Source organism: Carassius carassius, chromosome 3 (genome assembly GCF_963082965.1).
Source record: "Carassius carassius chromosome 3, fCarCar2.1, whole genome shotgun sequence".
Classification (NCBI taxonomy): domain Eukaryota; kingdom Metazoa; phylum Chordata; class Actinopteri; order Cypriniformes; family Cyprinidae; genus Carassius; species Carassius carassius.
Genome location: NC_081757.1, coordinates 26373817 through 26397840, shown reverse-complemented (window position 1 = coordinate 26397840; position 24024 = coordinate 26373817). Strand labels below are relative to the sequence as shown.

Below are 24024 nucleotides of genomic sequence, written 5' to 3'. Positions count from 1 at the left end.
GAAGAAGCACCGGAGTGCGCTTCGAGATCATGAGAGAGGATGCGTTGATCCAGTGACACCACAAGCGAAAGGGGCGGGCCCGTTGCTCGCTCGTCACGCAGATCCGCACGAGAGCCCTTCGATGAAATGGGTGCGGTCTGAAAATAGCTCAGACGAGCAACGAAGCATCCTCACTGAGAGCAGTTCACAATGCTCGCACTCGCCTGTCTCTAAAGCCAGAACCGCGTGCTCTTCCCCTAAACAAACAAAACAGTAATCATGTGTATCCAGCTCATACATAGGACGAGAGCATGGAGGAACACAACACTTACCGTTTCGTTGGCTCATCCTACGAAGATCTGTAGCTGACGAAAAGAATCTTCCTGATGCACACATGCACAGAATGATCTGAAGACAAAAGACCTGTTGATGCACCTGTGGCTTATCTATTTATAGATATCAATCTATTTGTTTGATAAAGGTTTGAGTTGAACGGTGCAGGAAAGTGGACTTTGAGGAACAGAGATGACAAACCCGGCCCTAAATCCACCGTTAGGTCCCTATTGAAAAACCAACATATGCTGGTTAGGTATGTTTTGAAGTATGACTACTGGTTTGAGTTGGTCCTTAGCTGGTCATGAGCTGGTTTAAGATGTTCATGTGCTTGCTGAATCTTGAAATTATTGTTGAGATTTCACAGGTGGTACGTGGATGTGACTGCCGCTATGAGTTATAATGGTCTCAAGTAGAATCTCAGTAGAATCCTTAGCAGAGTCTGTATAAACTAAGTAAGACTGCAACTGTATATCAGTGGATGTATATAAGTAGCTATGGAACATTTTATTTTGTGATTTGATTAATTCCACTTTTAGCATGTCACGCCCCAACCATCTGCCACTGTTAATGATTTTTTTCAGAAAAAACCCTGGGGGAGAGTTCACTGGTTTTAACCCACAGTTTTACTTGAGATTGACCTTGACACAACATCACCGCTCTAATGTGATGATGATGGAAGGATTTCCAAACCAACTTTAATGTTATTATAAAATATAATTAGTTAAATCATTTAAATGAAGTTTTATCTATAAAATCAAACCTGTTTAAGAATTTTAAAAAAAGAGTTTTGTGGTGCTATGATTGATTGATCAGTTGTATAATATATATGGATATAAAAGTATTTCTATGTTTTGACTCTCCAAATTGTACAGTGGGAATAATAATAAGCTTAAAATCTTGTAATAATATATTTTTATTTTGGTATGTTTTTAGTTAGTGAAATATATGCAAGTTAAATTACATTCAGATGTTTCATAATTACAAAGACAGCACTGTATTTACATAGACGTATTCTTGTGATCACAAATGCATTTCACAGAATATTATACAAAAGAAAATATAATTAACAGACAAAATGAAGTAGACATAATATAAAGTGAACAGTGAATAATTCCTCAAGGTTGTACTCCAGACTTTATCGCCATGATGTCTCTCTTGATGACAGGACTGCAAGACACACACAAAATGCAATGAGCTTCTGGGCTTCATGGAGGATGCTGTATGTAGTTCAACACACGGGTGGAGGTAATGTTTCACATAACAGATATAGGGAAGACTGACAAATGGAAGAAATGTAAAAAAAAAAAAAAAAAAAAAAGATAAAGAAAAATGCTCTAGCTTAAAAAGCAGCAGCATAAAAGCTCAAAACCAAACAACAAAATGCTCCATTTACAGTCAGACAGCCTGACCTTGAGTCTGTTGAGACATTTCTGTACACCCACATGATTACTCTGAACAGCATCCACTGGAGGCAGTTCCATAGAAGGAAGTGAAAAGAAATAACTACTTCATTTCTTTCTACTTAAAACCCTTGTTCCTGGCAGGAGCCATAGAGCAAAGCACACCAGTAGCTCAAGATTCACATGAGCCTGCATGAAAGAACCCCAAAGCAGTGCAGGTTTCAGCAGAATGGGAAGCCGATAATTTTTTTGACAGTCACTATTAACACACAGAAAGATGCAGCTATCTTATTGTAAAAAATCACAGAAAACAAAGTGAGTACAGTGTTTTTGTTTTCTGGCTCAAAAAATAACAAACCAACAAATATAAATGTCTTGTTGGCAGTAGAGTTTAACTGTCTGATTGGAAAAATGCCCATTACAGCGTATTTGACAAGACAAAGAGCCACCAGTGAGGACAGGAGGTGTGCAAGTGAAATTGTGTGCATTCTGGGAAGCAGGAAGAGGTAGAAGTGGACAAGCAGAAGATTTAGGCCAGCAGAGGGCAGCGGTGTGCAAGCTGTGTGTCACACATACACACCCTCTGGATGAAGACTGGAGACAAGTGGGTTCTGGAGGCTGCGTGGGTTCCCCAAGATTTGCTTGGCAGTGGTACGAGGGTTAAACTCCAAGATAGAGGAATTTGAATCTGTCATAAACACACACACACACACACAAAAAACCTGCTGTTAAGTTTTGCCAGCTTCAGTTGTTTGGTTAGGTATAGACAATGTCCCTCTGAAACCACCAGATAGTATCTTTTTTCATTTGTAAAGCACGTTACCCCATGTATAGGACAAAAGACCTTGTTAACTAGTGATCTGTGAAAACTGTATGCAATTTTACACACCTTCATCGCTCTGTCCATCAGGCTTGAGGAGAGCAAAATCCATCTCTTCGGTTTGCTGATTAGATTGTGCTGGAGTGACTCCTGTTTGCAGGATGAATTGTTGCAGGTTACACTGGCGTAGCTCTTTATTCAGATCGTCCAGTTCCATGCTTTTAGCCTACAGGGGAACATAAGAGAGATTTAATGTTGGGTTGGAGGAAAAAGCTGAAGCAGTGACTTTCAAATGGCAATGTTCCTTTATCACACAGTTCTCTTTTCTTGTAATGGAACACCCACACAGACTTAACCTCTACAATGAGATCAAATGTCCAAGCGGTGTGTCTTAAATGTCATTTTCCATACAATACGTTCCTACCATGAACAGTAAGAATTGTTTTCTACTGTGGTTCCTGCTTAATCATCACAGACATAGTGTTTCTTAAAGATGCTGCCTTTGCACTAATAGATGAGTACCATTGTTTTGTTTTCCATAAACATACTCACTTTATTTCAACCTTTAAAGGTGTGACTAGTATTGTTGGTAATGACAACAAACTGTAGGATGAATAAATATAGTTCTGTCCTTGCTGATGGGAGTGTGACTGAAGCAACAGTGAGGTAGTGTGTATGGTGCCCTGAGGTTCAGTTAGTCATGGTGAGCACACAACATGCTTTTGTGTGACTGCAATTAATGTATAGGTGTGATTCAACAAACTAGTACAAAACTGTTTCATTTAAGGTATACTGTACAGTCAGCAAGTCATTACCGCGAATATGTTGACATGAAATGTTGAGTTGAAATCGTGTTGTAATCATGCCTGTATATAATCAAAGCTTCTGCAAAAAAAAAGGTCCATTGCAACATAGCAACAAGACTGTAACAATATTACAGTAATAGTAACACCAAAGTTCCTCTGAGGTCAATTTTCACCATCGACCATCGAAGATGGAACGAATTGTGACTGTAGGTATAAGGCTGTAGTCTGAGTGTAAGTCATGAAAGTAGCGCTGGTGTGAGTAAATGGGTGAGCAGGCTGATATAGAAAGTTCCCATGACGGTAGAAAACTTCACAAAATATCAGACCACTGAATACCAAAATTGATCAGTCAAGCTATGTTATAGTAAAGCAGAATAGAATTTGTTTGCATTGCATCTAAAATTGTATACTCAGTAGGTACTAGATTTGATTGAGAACTTACTTTGGGACCATTAAAAAGGCATGTTTACTACACTTTGTACTACAGTTCTTCTATATAGTGGCTAATGAATCTGAAGTCTCACACATTCTCAGAAAATGGTTTTACTTCCATGTTGCAAAATAAGGTGGATATATAGTATTATTGTGATTAGAATGAATGTAATCTAGGCCTACTAAATCTGCCATGTTTGCCCTGTCATGTGATCTTCGGTGTCAGTTGCACAATTTCACGGTCGTTCCTCTAAGTGGCCTCATGGGATAAAGCATCAATTGGGTCATTTTTACTTACCGTTTTTCAGATGCTATTAATATGGACATACTACTCTTTTGGCATACTGTTTTTTATTTAATTGGTAAGTAGGCATATTAGGCTGCAGTTTTAATTTATTTGCCCTTTTTTTGGAGACTCTAGTACTTGCCCACCCACCGAGCCCATATTGTCTTTTAAATGTTTTATACATCAAAATAAATAAATCGTTATAGTGAAACAATAACAATATGACAAGTACATTGTGAGTAATAAAAACAGAAATGCAGACCTGCAGTTGTTCTTCTGCCATCCTTAACTCCTTTTCTATTTCTTCAATTGATACCTGCAGTTCAGCCCTGTGATGCTGATGGTTGTCCAGTTGTTCTTTTGCTATAACTACAGATTCTTTAACACTGGGTCTTGCTTGAAGCACACCGTTTCTCTTGGTTTCAAAAAGCATCCTGATATCTCGCTCTAGCTGCTCGGCTTGGTTGTCTGTGTCAAGCAACCTTCGACTGTGTTTGTCTAGAGCTAAATGGAGTTCATTTTTCTGCCATAGAATGTCCCTTTCTCTTTGAACCTCAGACTGAAATTCATTTTCCCAGTGCAACGCGTCGGCCAACTCTGCCTCGTTCTGCCTTATGAGCTGCTGTAGGTGGTCCATTTCTTCAAGGATGTCAGGGGAAAGGGTTGGAGGAGGACCCCGCTCCCAAACACTCAGCTCCCTCTCTAGAGACTCCACCTGTCCCTGCATAGACTGTAGATGCCCTTGTTGTCGTAGTATCTGCTGATAAAGTGTGTCTTTGGATGGACCAGCTTGGGCAAGAGACGAGGGCGGAGATGGGGACACCCCTCGTGCTTGGGAGTCTCTTGGTGGTTTATCAACCTGTTTTACACGAGTTCGGGGTGATGTGGAGGGCCCCAGATTGAAAGTAAGAGCTTTTTTTGGCTCTTTGGTTTTGTGGGGCTCTGGATTTGGATGTCTGGGTAATTGCGGGACTCGACCTTGGTCTGAGGCTATGCTGCTTGTGGGACCGGTGCGCCGTAGGATGAATTGTACTTCATTGCCTAATTGGCCCAGTTTAGCCAAAGACTCCAATGGGCATTCAGTGGCCACAAGCTGCCGTTCTTTATCCCGCAGTTTCTGGATAAGAACATAACGACCAGTTTGCCCTGGAGAGCACATTAAGAGTGAACATTAAAATACAAATGCACTAGCTGTTCAAAGAGCAAAACAGAGAGAGAGAGGCTCAATATCTTACCTATAGCCTGGGCAAGGGCAATGACTACATCCTGACAAGATGTCTGTTCAGACAGTCCACAGACGACTCGTGGAATACCATCCACCCACACCTTCAGCTCCATGACTGTGAGAAAGTCAGTTAGGAGCGTCTCTACATGACAGTGCTCTGCTGAAAAGATACAACAATTAAAATACAAAACAATTACTTGCAATATAGAGAATAACTGTGAACTGTCAGGCACTGATTGTTAAAATGGTTACTGAAAAACGATTATCATACTCTGCTATGATCGAGGGAGATTTTTTAAAAAGCCTTGTAATATGTATAGAGAAATTGGTGTGGATGTAAAATGTCTTAAATGGGCTTTAATACAATTTTCTGAAGGTGCAAAACTGCTTTATATGATGAACATTTAATATAGGCTTTTATTCACATGGAGATATTGATCAATGCACATACATACAGTACATGAAATATGGAAAACATAAGTACAATTTTGCTTGCTTGCAAACGTCATTGGTTCATGATTACATTTGCAATGTCTGTATGAACATTTTAAAACAACAAGATTTTCGATGCCTGAACTTTCCATGGAGGGAGAGAAATCCATCAAGTTTCACTATATCTTCATTTGAACTTGATGATGAAACTACACTCTTAAAGGTTTGCAAAGACGTAAGGATAAGTAAACAAAAAAAAAATTGGGGTCCTTTTTTTAAATGGAGTGGCTAAGTAGCTCAGGTCACACTTTAAACTGGGAACATTCCAGATTCTGGTGATTCAAAGTGTGCCATGGGTTAAACCAACAAATGTCATAATGTGTTAAAAACATTGTTACTGTTAGATAACGTTTTTAGTGTACATCAGAAAGATGTGTTGTGATGATCATCCATACATCATGTAACTGTAAGAAAATTGTTCAAAAGAGCATGATCACTTTTAACCTGACACCACATTTTCCTGGAAGTATGCATGCAAGCAAATGAACAAGGCACATTTTTTTCAGAAAACTTCATCAATGCATGCCAATAAACTCCTTCAACAAAAACATTAATGAGAAGTATTTGATCAGAATTGTAATCGATGTGCTTTTATTATATCTGCCCTTGAGCATGTTCTGACAATGGCAGTCAGCCCTATTTTGCAAGTTATCACTCATTTTAATGTACATTAGGGAAGCACTGATATTCAAACTGCTACTGGCAAATGAACAGGTTAAGACACTCTTTAACTGGCTGTTTGTTTTTAAATATGATCTGTGAGGTGAGTTAGAGAGTTTTTCATGTCCTCAACCTGCACATTGACTCCTGAGGCAATCATTAACCAACCTTCACATTCCTGCAAACCTTGAAACTGTGCTCACATGCTCAAAGAATGTGTGCACTGTACCCACAGTCACATCACTTCTGCCTGTCAAAAGTTAAGACAAATATGCTTCACAGAACTTGGCTCAGGTTTCATGGCTTGTTTTTCATAATGCTTTACTATAACAAAGATAGCATGTCTTTGGCATGATTAAGGCACACCTATGTTAAATGTAATCATTGACAGCACAATGACCTTGACAAATTTAAGATCAATGATTATTTTTAAGATAGCTTTCACACATCAGCTGTAAAATATTAGTAAACTGTAAAGTCAGCTTCTTTCTGTATCCCCTCGAATATAAAGAACATTTCAGTCTTTATGGGTTTTTGCTTTTAAAATGTGACACATTGCAAAGCATTAGCCATGCAACCAACACACTCTCTTATTGGCAATTTATAACAATTGTACATTTTGGCAAATTGGTGACTACTTTGCGTACATTTTTTCAATCTCATTCATATGCATTTGTATAATTTGCTTACACTCCACTAACATTAGGTTTAGGGTGGAGTTTTGTGTGAGCCTTCAGATTTAACTTTCTTCAAAAATGTTATGTTTCCGAACAAATTCTTACGAAATTGCCACCTCATAAAATAGCTAAATTTTATCATTAGATCAGGTTGTGTGCAACTGCAGAGCTGCAGCACTAATGAATGGAAAAGAAGTCAAGGTCTCGAAATTCATTCTTAAAATGTGCTCATGCACAAAAGCAAGACACACCACAACAGTCCATCTAGTACATCTTTACATAGAAAATCAATTAAAAAGAAGCACAGGGAGTGGAACACAAAATAAGTTTTGTGTGAACCTGCTCTAACTGTAAACAGTGCAAATTATCGGTGTTATCTTTGTCATAATTATATGACTGCTCCTACTGTATGTATCATTAACAGTACTGAGAAACATTACATTTTCAGGTAAGCAGGTGTTATGATTACCGGGTTATTATCATTGTGTTATTGGTATATTATCATGTACTTCCTTATAATTAGCGTACAACACTTTCTACAGTAAACACAATGCATTGATGCAATGGTAACTTTTAGTTCCATTTTTATTACTGCTATTCACAACAGTAATTTGATTCATCAAGCATGTAAACCTGCTTCCTCATGGTAACAGTAGTCCTTATTGTAGCTTCAGAATTCACATTTGGGGTATGATTGTGTATCATTTATACTGTAAAGTAAAACTTGGAAGTCTCTCTAAGCAATGCTATCCACAGATCTTATTTTGCTCAGTTATTCTAAAAACGACACAGGTAAAGTGAAATGTTCTTTTAACATGTCAATAGTGAGTTCCTCACACAGTGCCATAACTAAAGATTTCCTCTTCACTATATAAAAGAAAAAATACAAAAATAAAAGAAATATTAACAAGATAATATCTTAGCACATTTATCCCATTTGAAAATTATTTAAAAGGTGTTTACTCAGCGAGCTCTGTGAACTTCCTAGCTGTCTGTAGAAGATCTGATGACGCGGCTGTAATCATACACCATCCACCTCCATTAGCAGGCCTGCAGTAGATACCTGTCTCTGTTCTCCCATTGTCTTTTAAACACAAATCTGCCATGAAGTATGGAGACCCATGAAATCAGCCTAGTTTGACACATTCCATTCCTGAAATTTAAAACCATTAACCCTAAACCAGTTACATGAGCATGAACATCAAATATTCAGTGGTTTTAACTCACTCGAATAACTAGAGTAACAGATTATGTGTTGAAATAGAAAACTAGCAATGAACCGGAATCAGGAATTACACTTAAATCATATTCCCATGTTTCAAGTTTGAATTGTCAGTTATTTGAATATGATGTTTTTGAAGGTGTGAAATGCAAATATTCTTGGGAAAAACATCCCTTTTCTCATGTTTCCCTGTCAACATGAGTTTACAGGAGTACCCAGGTGGGCACATGCTACTAGAACCATACGGCAAACTAGAAATACAGGTTTCATGCTATTTCTTCCATCTGATGATGACAGATGTTCCATTGTAGTCATAAGACCTCTATATGTGTGTCTGCTGAAGGAACTATAGGAGACTCTCTTTTTTTTCATGAAATGTGACCCTGGAGCACAAATTTCAGTCTTAAGTCGCTGGGGTATATTTGTAGCAATAGCCAAAAAAAACACTGTATGCGTCAAAATTATAGATTTTTCTTTTATGCCAAAAATCATTAGGATATTAAGTAAAGATATGTTCCATGAAGATATTTAGTAAATATCCTTCCATAAATATATCAAAATTTAATTTTATTTAGTAATATGCATTGCTAAGAATTCAATTGGACAACTACATAGGCGATTTTCTCGTATTTTGATTTTTTTCCATCTTCAGATTCCAGATTTTCTAATAGTTGTATCTCTGCCAAATATTGTCCGATCCTAATAAATCCTGAAAGCTTATTCATTCAGCTTTCATATGATGTATAAACCTCAATTTTGAAAAATTGACACTTAAGACTGGTTTTGTGGTCAGGGTCACAAATGTCATCTGAGAGTTCACCTACACTAAATAAGAGACTGTATGTTGATGGCATTCTCACTCAGTGTACCATGAGAACCAAGAGAAATGTTTAAAATGTCTAAATTCCATTTGTTATGTGAACCAGCCAGAACCAGACTCAGGGATGTGTCTCACAGGCATTAGGTTTCTTGTGTTAAAGGGGTGAAACTGGCCTGCTTACGTAGAACTGCATAGCTAAACCTTCCCCATTGTGTGCAAAAGGAGGAGTGTACGCTCTCCCTCTCGAGTGAGTTCATTGACGACTACAGGTAAATAGTATCGCCAAACAAAGTCAGACGCCTTTGGTATGCAGCATTACAGGTGCATCAACCTTGCTTTTCCTGCTAAAGTATTCCAGTCCAATTTTATGAAAAAGGAACCGGAAAGTGTTATCACAGTTTACATAGTCTAAATGTGATAATAATAAAAAAAGACAAAACACGAAACAAAATCATTAAAACGAACTTAATTTAACTTGAAAGTTTCAAATATATTTTCAAAAACTATATTGGTATCTCATTGATACTAAAGGTTGCTACAGTACTTGCACTGATAGATGGATTGTGTATGACCACTTCTTAAATTAGATATTCGGAATGTGTTTAACCTAGTAAAGAATCTAAATCTTGCTAAATTCTTATCCTAATTAAGCCATATCTTGCAAAAAAGTTTGGGCTGATACACGTTGGTGTTTTTTAACATGTAGCATCCAGGACGTGGATTATTTTTGTTTCTTGCAATGGGATTCAGTTTTTTTTTTTTGTTCTTTCTAAATCCCCATTGCATTATGTGTATACCTGGTTTGGAATCTCTGATTTACAGCATTTCCACATTTCCACAAAGAATAACCACAAAATGTGTTGGGAGTGGTCCTCTCTTTCAACCCATCTACAGAGTGAGACAACTTCTCCTCTAAATTTACGACATGATTCGTGCTACCTGGTCTCATGGCAAAAACGTACTTGGCGGCACTTTTTCACGAAACGCGAAATACGTACCAATAACATAAATAAGCCTACATATCACTGCAGTTACCAAAAGAAATTAACACTGGAGGTAGTAAAACTCTGACACCTTTTATTCTTTTACACACAAATTTACAGAGTTTCGATTAGTAATTAGGCATAATTTTCGCACAATTACTTGAAGAATATTATGTTATGACTTCAAAACAATTTTAATATGCTGGGAGATTTGAAAACTGATACTTTTGAATGTTAGCATCACACGTATCCAGCTTCATATCAATGGGTTTTCATAAACGGTAACGTTAGGTTCGTTCGGTAGCTCACGGAGTACGGAGACATACTTGAGAGGTGAGGAGCTCTGGTTGGAATCTCGTGTAACTACGCTTCGACAAAACAGTAAAAATCTGCATATAAGGAAGTTCAAATGGCATGCTCCATCAACAGATGCATTTTTATATCAGTTTTGGATTTGTTAACACTATCGGTAGGTTTAGGGTTGGGTTTGGTGCAGAGGATATTTCCAACGAGATAAAACATAAACTTTTAGCGACCGTCCCTGGATATTTGAATTCAGAACCGCAGCAATAGGCTATGTACCTGAAGCAACATAATAAAAACACAGCAATATGTACCTATATCAACACAATAAAAACGTACCAAAGTTCATGTATTGAACCTATGTTTTAGCGCCACTCAGTGGATATTTCTCTTTGAAATTGCGGCGAAACATGCAGTACGGTAAGTAAAAACGGTGTTGCAGAAAGGTACGTATTTTATGAGACCAGATTGCATTCGTAGCCTTAAGCTGCAGGAACATAAATCAGATTTTTTTACGCACATTGATTTCATCACTAGTGCTTTTCATGTTTCAAGATCCATAATTTAAACTCCATTGATCAAAATCCACCATTCTCACCTGCATGTGGTCATATGACATTTGCCCTCACTGACATAGTTTGTGAACAGCAGGAGTCGGAGTGTAGATTGTTTTGCATATCCAAATATGGTGACATCATTTCGTCAGGTGAAAAAAAATGCAGAAGAATTTAAATGGAAATTTCCCTAATCAGATATTCCCTTAAATTATTTCGGTGAAAGATTATGGAGAATAATATACTCATGTAGATTAGCAATTATTTACACAATCACTGTGTTAATAAGAATAATAATCTTCAAAACATCAAGATAAACTATGTGTGGCCCTGTTTATGCTGGGCACATGAGTAGGTAGAAAGATGCATGACAGTAGAACCTGTCAAAAAAATATATTAAACATTTTCAAGGAACAGTTGGTCAGAATGGTCAAAAAAAAAAAATATCAAGAAATACAGTCCAATTGCCAAATGGATTCTCTTTACCACTAACCATTCCTCACTAACACAAAAGCTCACCAGAGTTTAAATAAAATAATCATTTACTCAGGCATTATGCAGGTCTACATTTACACAAGTGACAGAATGAGTCAAAAGGACCTGACCGCTGAAGAGAAGTATTGCTTATATCACACAATCCACAGTTCAACCATCAAACAAAATACATGATCTACATGATCCATGGATAACACTGTAGAATTGTGACTAAACCATTATGGCTAATTCCCTTCCGGCATTTTTTTTTTCATGAATAAAAGCAGGTTTTGCAAAACCTGGTAAACTCAAGTAGTGTTTTTTTTTTTTACAGACTTTTTACATATAGAGACAAAGTTGACCTATGTACCAGGTTTCTATAAACAATTTTCAACTAATTCTTGCTATTTTATAAACTATTTCCTTGCTACTGATTAAAATCAAGGGCTTAATCCAAACACAATTTCAACTACTTTTCCCTTGTTAAAGCTGCTTTCCTTTCCAGACAGGCTGGGAACACCTTGGCACATTTTATAGTCAAGTCTGTAGCTTAACTAGAAAAACCTGCTGACGAGAAGGAAAGCTATATTTACCTTAGAGTTGAATGCTCGCGTCTATGTGTCCTCCTTCCTGGTTATCATGTTTAATGTATTTCAAAAAGTACCGTCCCCAAACGTGTCTAGTGTAAAACCTAAAGTGTTAACCTTTAACACAGACGTCGGTGTCCAACAGGTGTTGTTTTCCTGTATGTACAGGAGCAAGACTTATGGCGCACTGCTTGTTTTGTCTCTTGAAAGTGACTCTCTCTTTCCGCTCTCCACAATGCTTACACATACCACAGCCTTCCCAAGCTCCTCCCCCTGAACAGGTAACACCAGCAACAGTGTCCTCATTATCTCTCTCTCTCTCTCTCTCCGTCCTGCTCTCATTCTCGGTCATTATTTTGTTAAAGATCTTAGAGCAGTTTTTAAAATTGGCTTAGTTAGTAGGACATAGTTAGTGCTTCATTCTTATTTCTTTTTAAGTTCAATTACCTGTCATTGTATTCACATTTATGTGTAATAGTGTACTCATTGTGTTCCTGTATGTAGATCAAATGCTTGGACTTCCTCAATAAACTCAATAACTTCCTCCTAATAACTTCCAGATATGCCTGTAAAAAATGTGAATGGTGTGACAATAAGATGTTGTGGGCAGTTATACCGAGGTGTTGCAATGTCATATCAGTGGTTGCTAACTTGGAGTGTTCTGGATTGTATCTTAAACTCAATATTCTCCCACGTTTTTACTGTAAAACTGGGGATCATTAATTAATCTGCTAACTGCAACCGTTCAGACGTCAAAATAAAAAATAGATGTTTACATTTTCTGGAAAACAAAACATTGGTGGTGCTTTCCCATGCAAAGATCGCTGCTATGATTGTAGGGTGTTGTGTGTTATTTCCAGAGTCTTGCTATGTGGTTGCTAAGGTCTTCTGAGTGTTTTGTAACATGTTGCTATGAGGTTGATAAGGTGTTTTGGCTGGTTGCTAGGCAATTGCTTACAGGCCCAAGTAAAAAGAGCCCATCCCTAAAAATGCATAATAATCTGAAATATCTTGGGACAGTCTGTGGGATTGTTTGCTTTTATTCTTGCCTTAGCAAAAACTTACACTTAATTTTGTTCCATTTATTTGCTCAGAAATAAAGCAAAAACTGTCAAGTGAAATATTTTTACAATTCATTATTATGTATAATTAAATTTATTATTACTATCAGTGTTGAAAATAATTGTGCTGCTTAATATATTTATAATATCTTTATATAAATACCTCATTCATTCATTCATTCATATAGTAATTTTTTTTAAACTTTTGTTTTTAAATTTCTGATCAATTTAACGCATACTTGCGGAATAAAAGTATATATTACAAAAAGTCTCATCATTTAGAAAAGTAATAGCTTTCCTCAACAAGTCAAACAATTCCATTCATGTCTGTAACACAACTGAGGCTAATACAAAAGTTAAAACCCCAAATCTCTAATTCATGTATGGATAATAGTAGTATTACATGTATGCTAGAAATGTTTCAAACACTTGTTGTGCTACATGACCCAATAAAACTACAATTCACATGAAAGGCCAGCTACCCTCAATGTAAACTGAAACTTTCTAAACAAAGCAGGCAAAAGCACTGAATAACTGAATATAGCATTTACGTAGTTACTCACTTAAAGGGTTAGTTCACCCAAAATAGAAAATAAGCCCATAAACCACTCACCATCAAATCATCCTAGGTGTTTATGACTTTCTTCTTTTAGACTCCTCGAATCCGTTATATAAAAAAGATGTGTCTTTGATCTTTCAAGCTGTTTAATGCCACTCAGCAGGTGTTGCAGTGCATCAGTCCAAAAGAAGTTAAATAAAAAGTGCCCATCGATTAAAAAATAGTGTCTCGCGTGGCTCCGGGGAGGGGGTGGAAGGCCTCCTGTAGCAAATCGATGCATTTTTGTAAGAACAATATCTATATTCAAAACATAATAATCACTGTAGCGTGCGCCAACAGTTGTACACAGAAGAAATTCCAGGCGGATGACGTATGAGGTCAGTGTTTGCGCATGCGCTGGTGAGTCTCGTGAAACGTCACCCACCCGGAACTGCTTCCGTGTAAAACAGCGAGTGCAAGCTAAATTAAATTGATTACGTTTTAAATATGGTTATTTTTTTCTTACAAAAAATAGATTTGCTACAAGAGGAATTTGTTCAACACCCCAGAAGCCATGTGACACACTTTTTATTAATGGATGGGCGCTTTTTATTTATCTTCTTTTGGACTGATACATGCAACACCCGCTGAGTGCCATTAAACAGCTTGAAAGCTCAAAAAAAGGTTTTTAATATAACTCCGACTGGATTCGTCTGAAAGAAGAAAGGCATATACACATAGAATGACTTTAGGGTGAGTAATTTATGGGCTAATATAAATTTTTGGGTGAAGTAACCCTTTAAGCTTCGACCAATTATATTCCAGACCTGCATGGGCTTGTTGGACATATTTGTACATATAACACAACATATTTTACAGAAATCATTTACATACAAAGTCTTTTTCTTCATATGCTACAAAAGCAAACTTTCTACTTTTCATAATTTAAGGATATTATACAAACTTATTGCACAGGTGATAGGGAAGGCCCGCAGAGATACATTTGCCTTTCACTATCAGCATGGCCACCTTGATGACTCCATGTTTGCTCTTAATTTACATTACAGAGAGGGGCACAGGCTCGCATCCCTCCTGAGGCTTCAGCCACCGTTATCTACAATGGAACATCTTGCACTTTAGACATGGCACGAATAAAGTCTGAAAGTAATGAACGCTGGGACGAAACAAATGAGGAGACGAATAGCTCAAAGCACAATGCTTCTAACAAAACAAAACCTCTCAAGAGATAAAGAACTGGCGACTCAGCCACCATTATTCAGGTAAACTCTTCCATTTGATGGCATACTTTGTTTAGCTTATCAACCACAAGCAAAGTGGGAAAAAAGTAACTTACCTGATGTAACATCTAAAATAAATAAGTATAAAATGTCATGCATTTTCTTTCAGGACCCCCTCGTCATGTGTGATCCTGTATGCAGCTTTTACTACAAGAACCTTTCATTTCAAGCAATATAAACATACATCTATGTTTAAACAGCACACTATCTCTTCTGTTGACTTACCTCTTACAGACTTTTGAGATGCACAAGAGAGGGAAGAGTGAAACAATAAGCAGAAGGTAACAAAAAGGATCTGTGTGACTTTGTCAAGGCCTCAGCAGACAAGTGAAGTGGGACTGCGGCTCTTGGTTGTCTTGACGACGGATGCTTTTTCAATCAAATCAGCCAATGAAACGCGCTTCTGGGTCGCAGTACAAAAGGCCATGTGACTCTCTGGTTGCCTTTCAGCAGGAGACAAGAAGCGCTGCGAATATTGACGTGGAAATTTAATGACGGCGGTATGATTTTTCTTTACACTCTTTTGACTCTGTTTTTAGAATGACTGCAGTCCCACAACTAAAGTAGATGTCTGAAATATCCTTGAGGTTAAATAGGGACTGGAAGACTGCGCCTCAAGGCTGAGGAGATGAAAGATTGCCACCGTGTGGACGACTCTGAGAATGACCCCAATGGACCTCTATCTTGAAAATCATAGAATTAAATTAGAGTATTTTGAACTAATAAATCACTCAGTGACTCAACCATGATAAATATGCATTATATATATATATATATATATATATATATATATAAATAGAAGAAATCACCATCCATACCTGATAAACACAGTAATGACACATTTATATCGCATGCTTATCAAATATTCTCACTTAGTTGTGGATTTGTTTCTACTAGGACTCTGTATTTTCTTGAAGTGCGTGTGTGTGTGTGTGTGTGTGTGTGTGTGTGTGTGTGTGTGTGCGTGCGTGCGTGTGTGTGTGTGTGTGTGTGTGTGTGTGTGTGTGTGTGTGTGTGTGTGTGTGTGTGTGTGTGTGTGTGTGTGTGAAATTACAGTTTTTTTCGATTGCTAAACGACAGTGGGCACAACTGGAGTCACATGTGCAAAACTCTAACTACAGCAGTTCATGTGGACCAAACTCTAGTTCGTTTTTCATTGCTTGAACACAGTTTTCAGAACTCTACACACTTATCCCATGACTTTAACCACAACCTGCACAACACTGCGAATTTACAGCACTTTGTTCAAATGCTAACACACTGCTGTCAAAACTGTGAACCACACATTCAAAACAGAATAGATTTCAAACACTGCTGATTGCAATTTCAGGATTAGCGTGAAAATTATTTGTTCGAATTACACTATACTTTTAGTTTCTACTTTTTTTCTCATTACTGTAATTCCGTAAATTACTACAAACTATTGAAGCAAACTGCTAATTTTCATTTACCTTAAAGAATTATGTTCTAAAAATGTAAATAAATCATGTGAAAGAATGTCACGCTTTTCTTTGAAGAAAATATTACTTCATATGAAGTCATTGAAATTGTTTAAACTGTAAAGATGAAAAGTATTTTCTGTATTGGTGTTTAATGCTAGTGTTTTTCCTCTCAGTGTGTTCTGAGTGACAGTGTGTGTTATCTCAGTCAGGGTTGTGTGTAGCATGGCTGGACTGGCCATTGGGCATACCGGGCATTTGCCCGGTGGGCCGACGTTATTTTTGGGCCGATATCTCATACTCATACTTTTTTTTTTTTAAACGGCCCATAAAATTTGTACATCGGCGGCCCATTCGTTTTGTTTTGTTTTGCTTAATTGGCGGCGCTGGGTTTGTGCCGGTGTAATGCATTGGTCAAAGTCAGTGTTAGTTTTTTTTTTCTGACAGACCAGCCCATGAAACACGTAGATCAGTGGCCCATTGGCTCTTTTCTTGATTGACACTGGGCTGGCCCAATCACAACTTTAAACGAGTGAGCGAGCGGCAGCAGTGTCAGTGTGTATCTGTAAAAAAAGATGGAGAAGAAACGCAAGGAATGTGCAGATAAATAGCGTGAAAAAATAGAACCAGGCCCTTAAAGCAGACACTGTAAACTGTGTCAAAATATATGTTTTCTGACCTTCATCAGCTCCTGTGGCAGATGATGATAGTGAGGACGGAGGATCAGGAGAGAGATGAGAAAGTGTAGAGCCTGCGGTAAGCATAACTACTTTCAAAACACTGAGGCCATGTCATGAGTGTAGATTATTTCCACATCTGCATAGTTGACGATTACCGCAATTCACTAGAAATTTAATAAGAGGCGTTTGTAAACCATGTTTTCCGCCAAAATAAAAGCTTGATGCAGTTTGCTCAAAATAAAAGATCATGTGCTTATCTCTTTCAAGTATAGAAATTGGTACAACTAATTAAGAAAGTTTCCTTTATTTTTTTGTGCATTTGTTTTACAAAATATGGCTATTACTGTCATTGGATTAATATTATAACGATTATTATGTATAGGTGTAATGTAAATAGACACTGTAACTAAAAGAGGTTTGAATTTTTCTTTGTTTAATTTGCACACTGAATATGGGTTGGAGCTTTTAATTTTGAACTCTCAAAGTGCATCAGATTAATGAATTTAACATTAAAATGCACAAAATTTTCTCACGGGGGGGCATGCCCCCGAACCCCCCTAGAAGGACCGAGGACACACCACCATAGTTTTAATAAAAATCCTGTAAGAAACACTGGTATTGCTACGCCTGAGCCGCTTATAGCTTGTTTTAGGATTCACCGCTGTGGAGTATAGTTCAACTGCATTAATAAATATACAATTTTGACTTATTTCATCTGTTAACTCTCACTCGTTCCTATACTCACTCATTACATGGCATTAGTGGTTTTAATGAATAGGGGTTGGTATGCATATAATTAAGGGCGTGCAAAGATGGGTGGTGTTTATGATCATATAGTGGGCCGGTCTGGGCAAAAATGCCCGGGCCGATTTTTTGTCCCAGTCCAGTCCTGGTGTGTAGTGTTTGGGTGCATACATAAGACACTTAAAAAAGAAAACCAAACATGGTAATATGGACATTTTTCTGTAGTAGTAGTAGTAATACAAATTATTATTATTATAAAAAAAATTTTTTTGAAAATCATCTAAAATTTAATTGTAATTGTCAGTATTTTTATTTTTATTTATTTATATTTTTTTTTAAGAAAGAAAGAACTGAATTGGAAAAAATACAATTAATGTTTTTTAATGCTCAGTCATTGCAGGTTTTCATGTTTCAGGTTTTTTTATGAGCATTGTTGTGTAATAATGGGGGGGGGGGGTAAAATAAAAATCAAAGGAGGAATTACAGTATTTATTCATTTATTATCAGCTATTATGATTTTTTTAAGTTGACTCATTGGATGTATAATCTGAAATTTCCTTCTAATTACCATTGTTTATAATCTACTTCTGAAAAAAAAAGAGAGAAAGAAAGAAAGTATATGTTGTTTTTGTGTTTTGCAACATAAGACAGCCCACCTGTGTTGTAAGTGAGGCTGAGAGTGTTTGTTTGTGTGTGTGTGTGTGTGTGTGTGTGTGTGTGTGTGCGTGCGTGCGTGCGTGCGTGTGTGTGTGTGTGTGTGTGTGTGTGTGTGTGTGTGTGTGTGTGTGTGTGTGTGTGTGTTTGGCGGTGGTGGTGGTGTACTGAGACACACAGGGGTTGGGCGTGTGCTGTGGCTCTAAGCGCCCTCTTCTTCTTCTTCTTCTTCTTCCCCCTACACACACACACACACACACTGCTCGCATAACAGTCGACGCACACCGGCAGCCCGTTGTTCAATGTTTGTGTTGATCGCATCTGCTTGAGTGAATCTGTGCCGCGGGAGCAGAAGAAGAAGAAGTCGAGCTGAATGACGAAAACAGTGCAGAGCAGCAGAGCTTTGAGGGGAGTAGCGGGAAGGATGTCGACATATTACTGACTTGTGTTGAATGTCGTCGAGACGAGCGAACCGCGCCGTGTGTTTTGTAAGTAGTCCAGCCGCTGTCTTTCTATGCTGTGTGTCGCGCGGGAATAGCAGCCGCAGCAAAATGTTCCTTGCAGAACTGGACGGAACATTTTGTTGGCGTCAGGACATAAATCATTCCACCAGCATCTCGAAACTGGAGAACTGCTCCCAGTAAACATGAAAAACGAAACAAATGCGTCAAATCAGTGAGCGCGCCTGATTTCAATTAATCTCTAGTTTGTTACATTGTAGCGAGCTGTGCAACTATCAAATACTCCTATACATACAGCGCTGTTCTGCATGGAAATAATGGTCGATGCAGCAGGAGTGAGTTCATTTAAACCAACAGAGCCAGAGGCGTTTGGCTAAGACTAGTTTTTGTACTCTGATGGGTTTTGTTTAGGGACGTTATTGAAACTTCTTATCACATAGATTGGTTGCTATTAAATGTATTGTAAGGCTAGCAGCGATCAGCTCACCCAAATGACCATGTTGTTTACATTGCCGATCGTCTGAGAAATCAATAAAGGTGATGTCATTGTATTCCAGCTATATGTATATATATATATATTTTTTCCTGTATATTACACACATAGCCATACATATGTATATATCCATATGTATGTGTGTGAATCCTATGTATGTCATGTATATATAATTATGGGTGTGTGTGTAGTGAAAGTCTGTAAAGGGTGACACCCCTGGTACAGTATGATCACTAATATTATGGGCAAAAAAAAAAATGGAATTAAAAGTCTGACCAGATGCTTTACCGTGATCCAGAAAACTAAAAGTAATATAAAAGTTCTACAAATGATTTTCACAGGTAAGGCTACATGACAGTTGGAAGAGCTAAAAATAGATTTTCAAATGCAATAATTGATGGAGTATCCAGCTGAACCTGATATTTTGTATATTTTAAAATAGGGCGCAATGATTCAGATGACCCATCGTTTCTTTTTGATCTCCTTAGCAAATAACAGAGTTGTTTAATAACCTTTTTGTATTTAGTTAATTAAATATCAAAGGTATTACATCTGCTCCATATGCAAGGAGATATATATGTATAATAAAATACATATTTTAAGTAGGTTGTCAGAATAAGTTTGGAAGGAATTAAATCACACAGGTTGTGAGTGAAATACATTCTTTTGACACTGCACCAAGCATTTAAACTAATAACACAAATAGATCACTGTCAGGAAACGTATATAAGTTTCCTCTGGCAACCTAAAATAGCTTTTCTTTTTGTCTAGCGTTACGTCACACGACACAAGCATAATATCATCTGTATTAGATACTGAGCAGGATGAACACTTCTCTCCAAGAAAGTGGTATACTTTATATAGATTTTGAGTGGCTTCCCTTTTTTACTATTTTCACTTTGAGTTTTATTTCCTCGTCAGCTCATAAACAGACTTTCAAGTAATGATTCATCCAGAATTTCCCAAATTCTTTGTTTTCTCAAATGTCCTTGTTCCTTGTTTCCCCTCAGCTTCAGACACCGCAGCAGTGAGAATGACGGAGTATAAGTTAGTAGTGGTTGGTGCAGGTGGCGTGGGCAAGAGCGCTCTGACCATTCAGCTCATTCAGAACCACTTTGTTGATGAATACGACCCAACCATTGAGGTAAAGTCAAGCTGGTATTTTCAGACATTTGCCTTTGTTATTTATTTATTTAACTATCCTCAGTTCAGAATAGTGTTACTTAAATTCATATATAATAGACATATGATATGAAACATCAAAATATCATCTGAGGGTAAAGTATTCCTGCCACGTTAACCAAACAGGCCACAGTTTTCACTTTTTTTTCAGTAACAGAATACATTTCACTGTATATTTCGATATCAACTGAGCAGTAGGAGAATTTAGAAACATTGAACCTCTATTCAAATGATATTGATGCCCTGCTCTTCCTCACAGGACTCGTATAGGAAACAGGTGGTGATTGATGGAGAGACGTGTCTGTTGGATATCTTGGATACTGCAGGTCAGGAAGAGTACAGTGCAATGAGAGACCAGTACATGAGGACCGGAGAGGGCTTTCTCTGTGTCTTTGCCATCAACAATACCAAGTCTTTTGAGGACATTCATCAGTACAGGTTAAATAAAAGAAATTTGTTGCTTATTTTATTTTAATTTGATATAAATATACTATTCTAAATGTTTATTTGTTTTCATTGCTTTTAAAAGGGAACAGATTAAGAGGGTTAAAGATTCAGATGATGTGCCCATGGTGCTTGTGGGTAATAAATGTGACTTACCAGCACGCACTGTGGACACAAGACAAGCCCAGGAACTCGCCCGCAGCTACGGTATTCCCTACATTGAAACCTCAGCCAAGACAAGACAGGTTAGAAACAGTTTGACTGAATAAATTCTGTTATATAACATTTTATTATACAATTCCGTCAAGTGTCAAGCTGCCGGAATTGAAAAATAAAGCTTCTTTATTGGCATCTGTGGTTCCGTGAAGAACATTTTTAACATCCATGAAACCTTTCCATTGCACAAAGGTCCTTCATAGTGGAAAAAGGTTTTTTAGAATACTAAAATGTTCTTTGTGCTAAGACAAAATGGTTCTTTTAGGAACTGTTTGCTGAAAGGTTCTTTGGAGAACCCTACAATGGTTCTTCTATTGCATCGCATGTGCAGCTCAGGATAAACTATCACCAAAAGGCAGAATGTAAGAAGAAAAGCCTTAGTTAGTGTGTCTATGTGTGTGTGTGTGTGTGTGTGTGTGTGTGTGTGTTTCTTTTTAGGGAGTGGAAGATGCCTTTTACACTCTTGTCCGTGAAATCAGGCAGCATAAGCTGAGGAAACTGAACCCGCCAGATGACAATGGCCAAGGCTGTATGAACTGCCGCTGTGTGGTGTCATGATCCTGGTAAACATGTTTAATTCTGTAAGCTGCTAAACCATGCAACCTAGTATATATTCATATGATTCTCAATAAATTAAACATACAAGTACTCTAGTATATATTCATATGATTGTCAATCAATTAAACATGCAAGTATTCCTGGATAATTAAGCCACTGTGTACCGCTGCTCATGTGTACTCAGTTCTCCCCTTCTCTTTGCAGTGAATGTTCATTTGACCTGGCTTTCAGAGCGGTGCAGCCTTCCAGACCACAAACACTGCAACACCTACACAGATGCTGGACGTTAAGAGCAGACTGTGTAAAAGGGAAATCTTTAATCTGGCAAAGATCTTCTTAGGGATGTTCCCGTCTCGCTGGAGATTAAATAAGTTGTACCTCATTTTAACGGTCTCAACACTGGAGTTGCTACGACTGGATGAAGCTGTCACACTTAAATATATTTACATTAAACAACCTATCTACTCTTAACTGGAATTAATAGCTCAGAAAATAACCTCTCATATTGCTTTGTCAGATGTGGATGTTAGAAAAACGAGATGGAGAGGAGAAATACTACATCAGTTATATTAGCATATGTCTGGATGTGAGAAAGATTTGTATTATCATTTGCTTAGAGCAAGTCTAACCTAATAAAATGTACATAATTCATGGCGTTCTCTTGCAAAGAGGACTTTTAGTCATATGCAGTGTGTTTATCACAGGTTATGGTGCAATAGATTGCAATTAGAGGCTACACCTCCGATGAGTCTTTAATTTGCACAAGGTTTAGGACAAAATGTAGAAGTGGAGGACTTTATTCTGTTTGCTTCTGGTTTTGAATTGGCCTCAGGGTCTATGTGGCTTGGTATTCAGATGTGATGCTTTTTATTTATGATAGAAAAATGCATTGCAAATAATTGCATTGGCTAAAGACGTCAGATCTCTTCAAATAATAATCATAGTTGTTGGAAAATGAATGCAAAGTTACTATAAACTTAAAGCTTGGACTGAAAAGCCTTGTTGATATTCTTGCCAAGCACCGTGCTGTACCCATGTTCAGGGCATAAGCTTGAAACTTTTACATGTATATCATATAGTCTAATCTTCAACTGCATTTCCCCTTTATGCCATTCTGAAGTAAATTTTCCATGATTGTGTCATTAGGGAGTGAAGACTGATGTAGGTTTAAATGTGAAAAAAACAAAAAAAACAAAAACAAATTGACTTTGTATACCCATACTGTAAATTATCATAGGGAACATTAATTTATGTGTGCTATATTTATTCATAGGCAACATATGGCCTTGTAATTGCAGGGAAGAGCAACAGTCTGGACTTTCTCTTTCTTGATTGCTTAAAGTAGCTCATGTCTTTTTGCAAAGAACAGATTTTATATCTCAACAAAGATCATTATAGTTCATTTATGTGAATCTGATTAACTCCTAGCAGTGAGTGTCTTCTCTTTCTGGTAAAAATTTGATGATTTATCTCTATAAGGATTGCGGTGTGTTTTATTCCCTGACAGTCTATTGATTGTTCTCAAGGACACACATGGGCAGATATGATTCTCCCTTTAAATCACGTCATTCGCGATGGATATGACCTTCAAGGGTTTCTGACAGAATGCTGTGAGCATACACAGATTTTTTTGTTTGTTGATGAATTTACTGTGTGTGATTCCACAGAATAATGTGGGTTCATCAGGTGGCGTGGTTGCTTTATCTGAAAATTATGATTTTACTTTAATAATGTTGTTAATGGCCATTTTCCGTAACACTCGAATTAACGTTATGTAAAATAACCCACAAACACGTGAACGTTCCTCTGTTTCCTGTAGTGTTTTGAACTTGTCTTACGCCAACTGCTGCTGCTAAATAATCTTTATGTTTTCTTTTATAAGGGGAAAAAATGGTAGGACACAGTGTAGCGTTCCCACAAAAGAAAATCCCCAAAAGCTGTCTCGGTTCTGCTATTAAATATATTGGGTTTTGCAGCAATTAATAGGGCACTTATAAATATGAGTATTTTTAAGAACTTATTTTTATTTTGTGTCTATAATGTGTGAAGACAGCAATTAATTTCCTTTAACAATATACGTCATGTGCCTACTGATATTATTGTTTAAAGTAAGAATATCAAATAAAGAGGCTTTCCTGGTTTCCTGAGTTTTATTTTCACATTTGCGTATTAAAAAGTCACGCATTAATTAGTTACTGTA

General features: G+C 37.3%; 3 protein-coding genes across 5 annotated transcripts in view; 1 reads left to right on the top strand and 2 right to left on the bottom strand.

Annotated features, from left to right (window-relative positions):
- Window positions 1–24024, bottom strand: part of LOC132124032 (methylthioribulose-1-phosphate dehydratase-like) — a 310976-nt gene that overhangs the window by 138117 nt on the left and 148835 nt on the right. The window lies entirely within an intron of this gene.
- Window positions 1211–15297, bottom strand: LOC132123910 (ras association domain-containing protein 7-like). Of its 3 annotated transcripts, none has more exons than XM_059534607.1 (6): window positions 15179–15297; window positions 5295–5444; window positions 4322–5205; window positions 2605–2761; window positions 2296–2403; window positions 1211–1482 (listed from the first exon to the last, which is right to left on the bottom strand). In XM_059534607.1, the coding sequence occupies exons 2-6, from the start codon at window positions 5395–5397 to the stop codon at window positions 1451–1453; spliced, it is 1284 nt and encodes a 427-aa protein (XP_059390590.1). In that variant the 5' UTR covers window positions 5398–5444; window positions 15179–15297; the 3' UTR covers window positions 1211–1450. The 3 variants fall into 3 exon arrangements, with proteins under 3 accessions (XP_059390590.1, XP_059390582.1, XP_059390585.1); XM_059534599.1 differs by lacking the exon at window positions 15179–15297 and adding an exon at window positions 12063–12269; XM_059534602.1 differs by lacking the exon at window positions 15179–15297 and adding an exon at window positions 12063–12269 and having other exon boundaries at window positions 5295–5441.
- On the top strand, window positions 18647–23964 carry hrasb (HRas proto-oncogene, GTPase b). Its single transcript, XM_059534595.1, has 6 exons — window positions 18647–18958; window positions 20435–20568; window positions 20866–21044; window positions 21136–21295; window positions 21705–21829; window positions 22029–23964. The coding sequence occupies exons 2-5, from the start codon at window positions 20458–20460 to the stop codon at window positions 21822–21824; spliced, it is 570 nt and encodes a 189-aa protein (XP_059390578.1). The 5' UTR covers window positions 18647–18958; window positions 20435–20457; the 3' UTR covers window positions 21825–21829; window positions 22029–23964.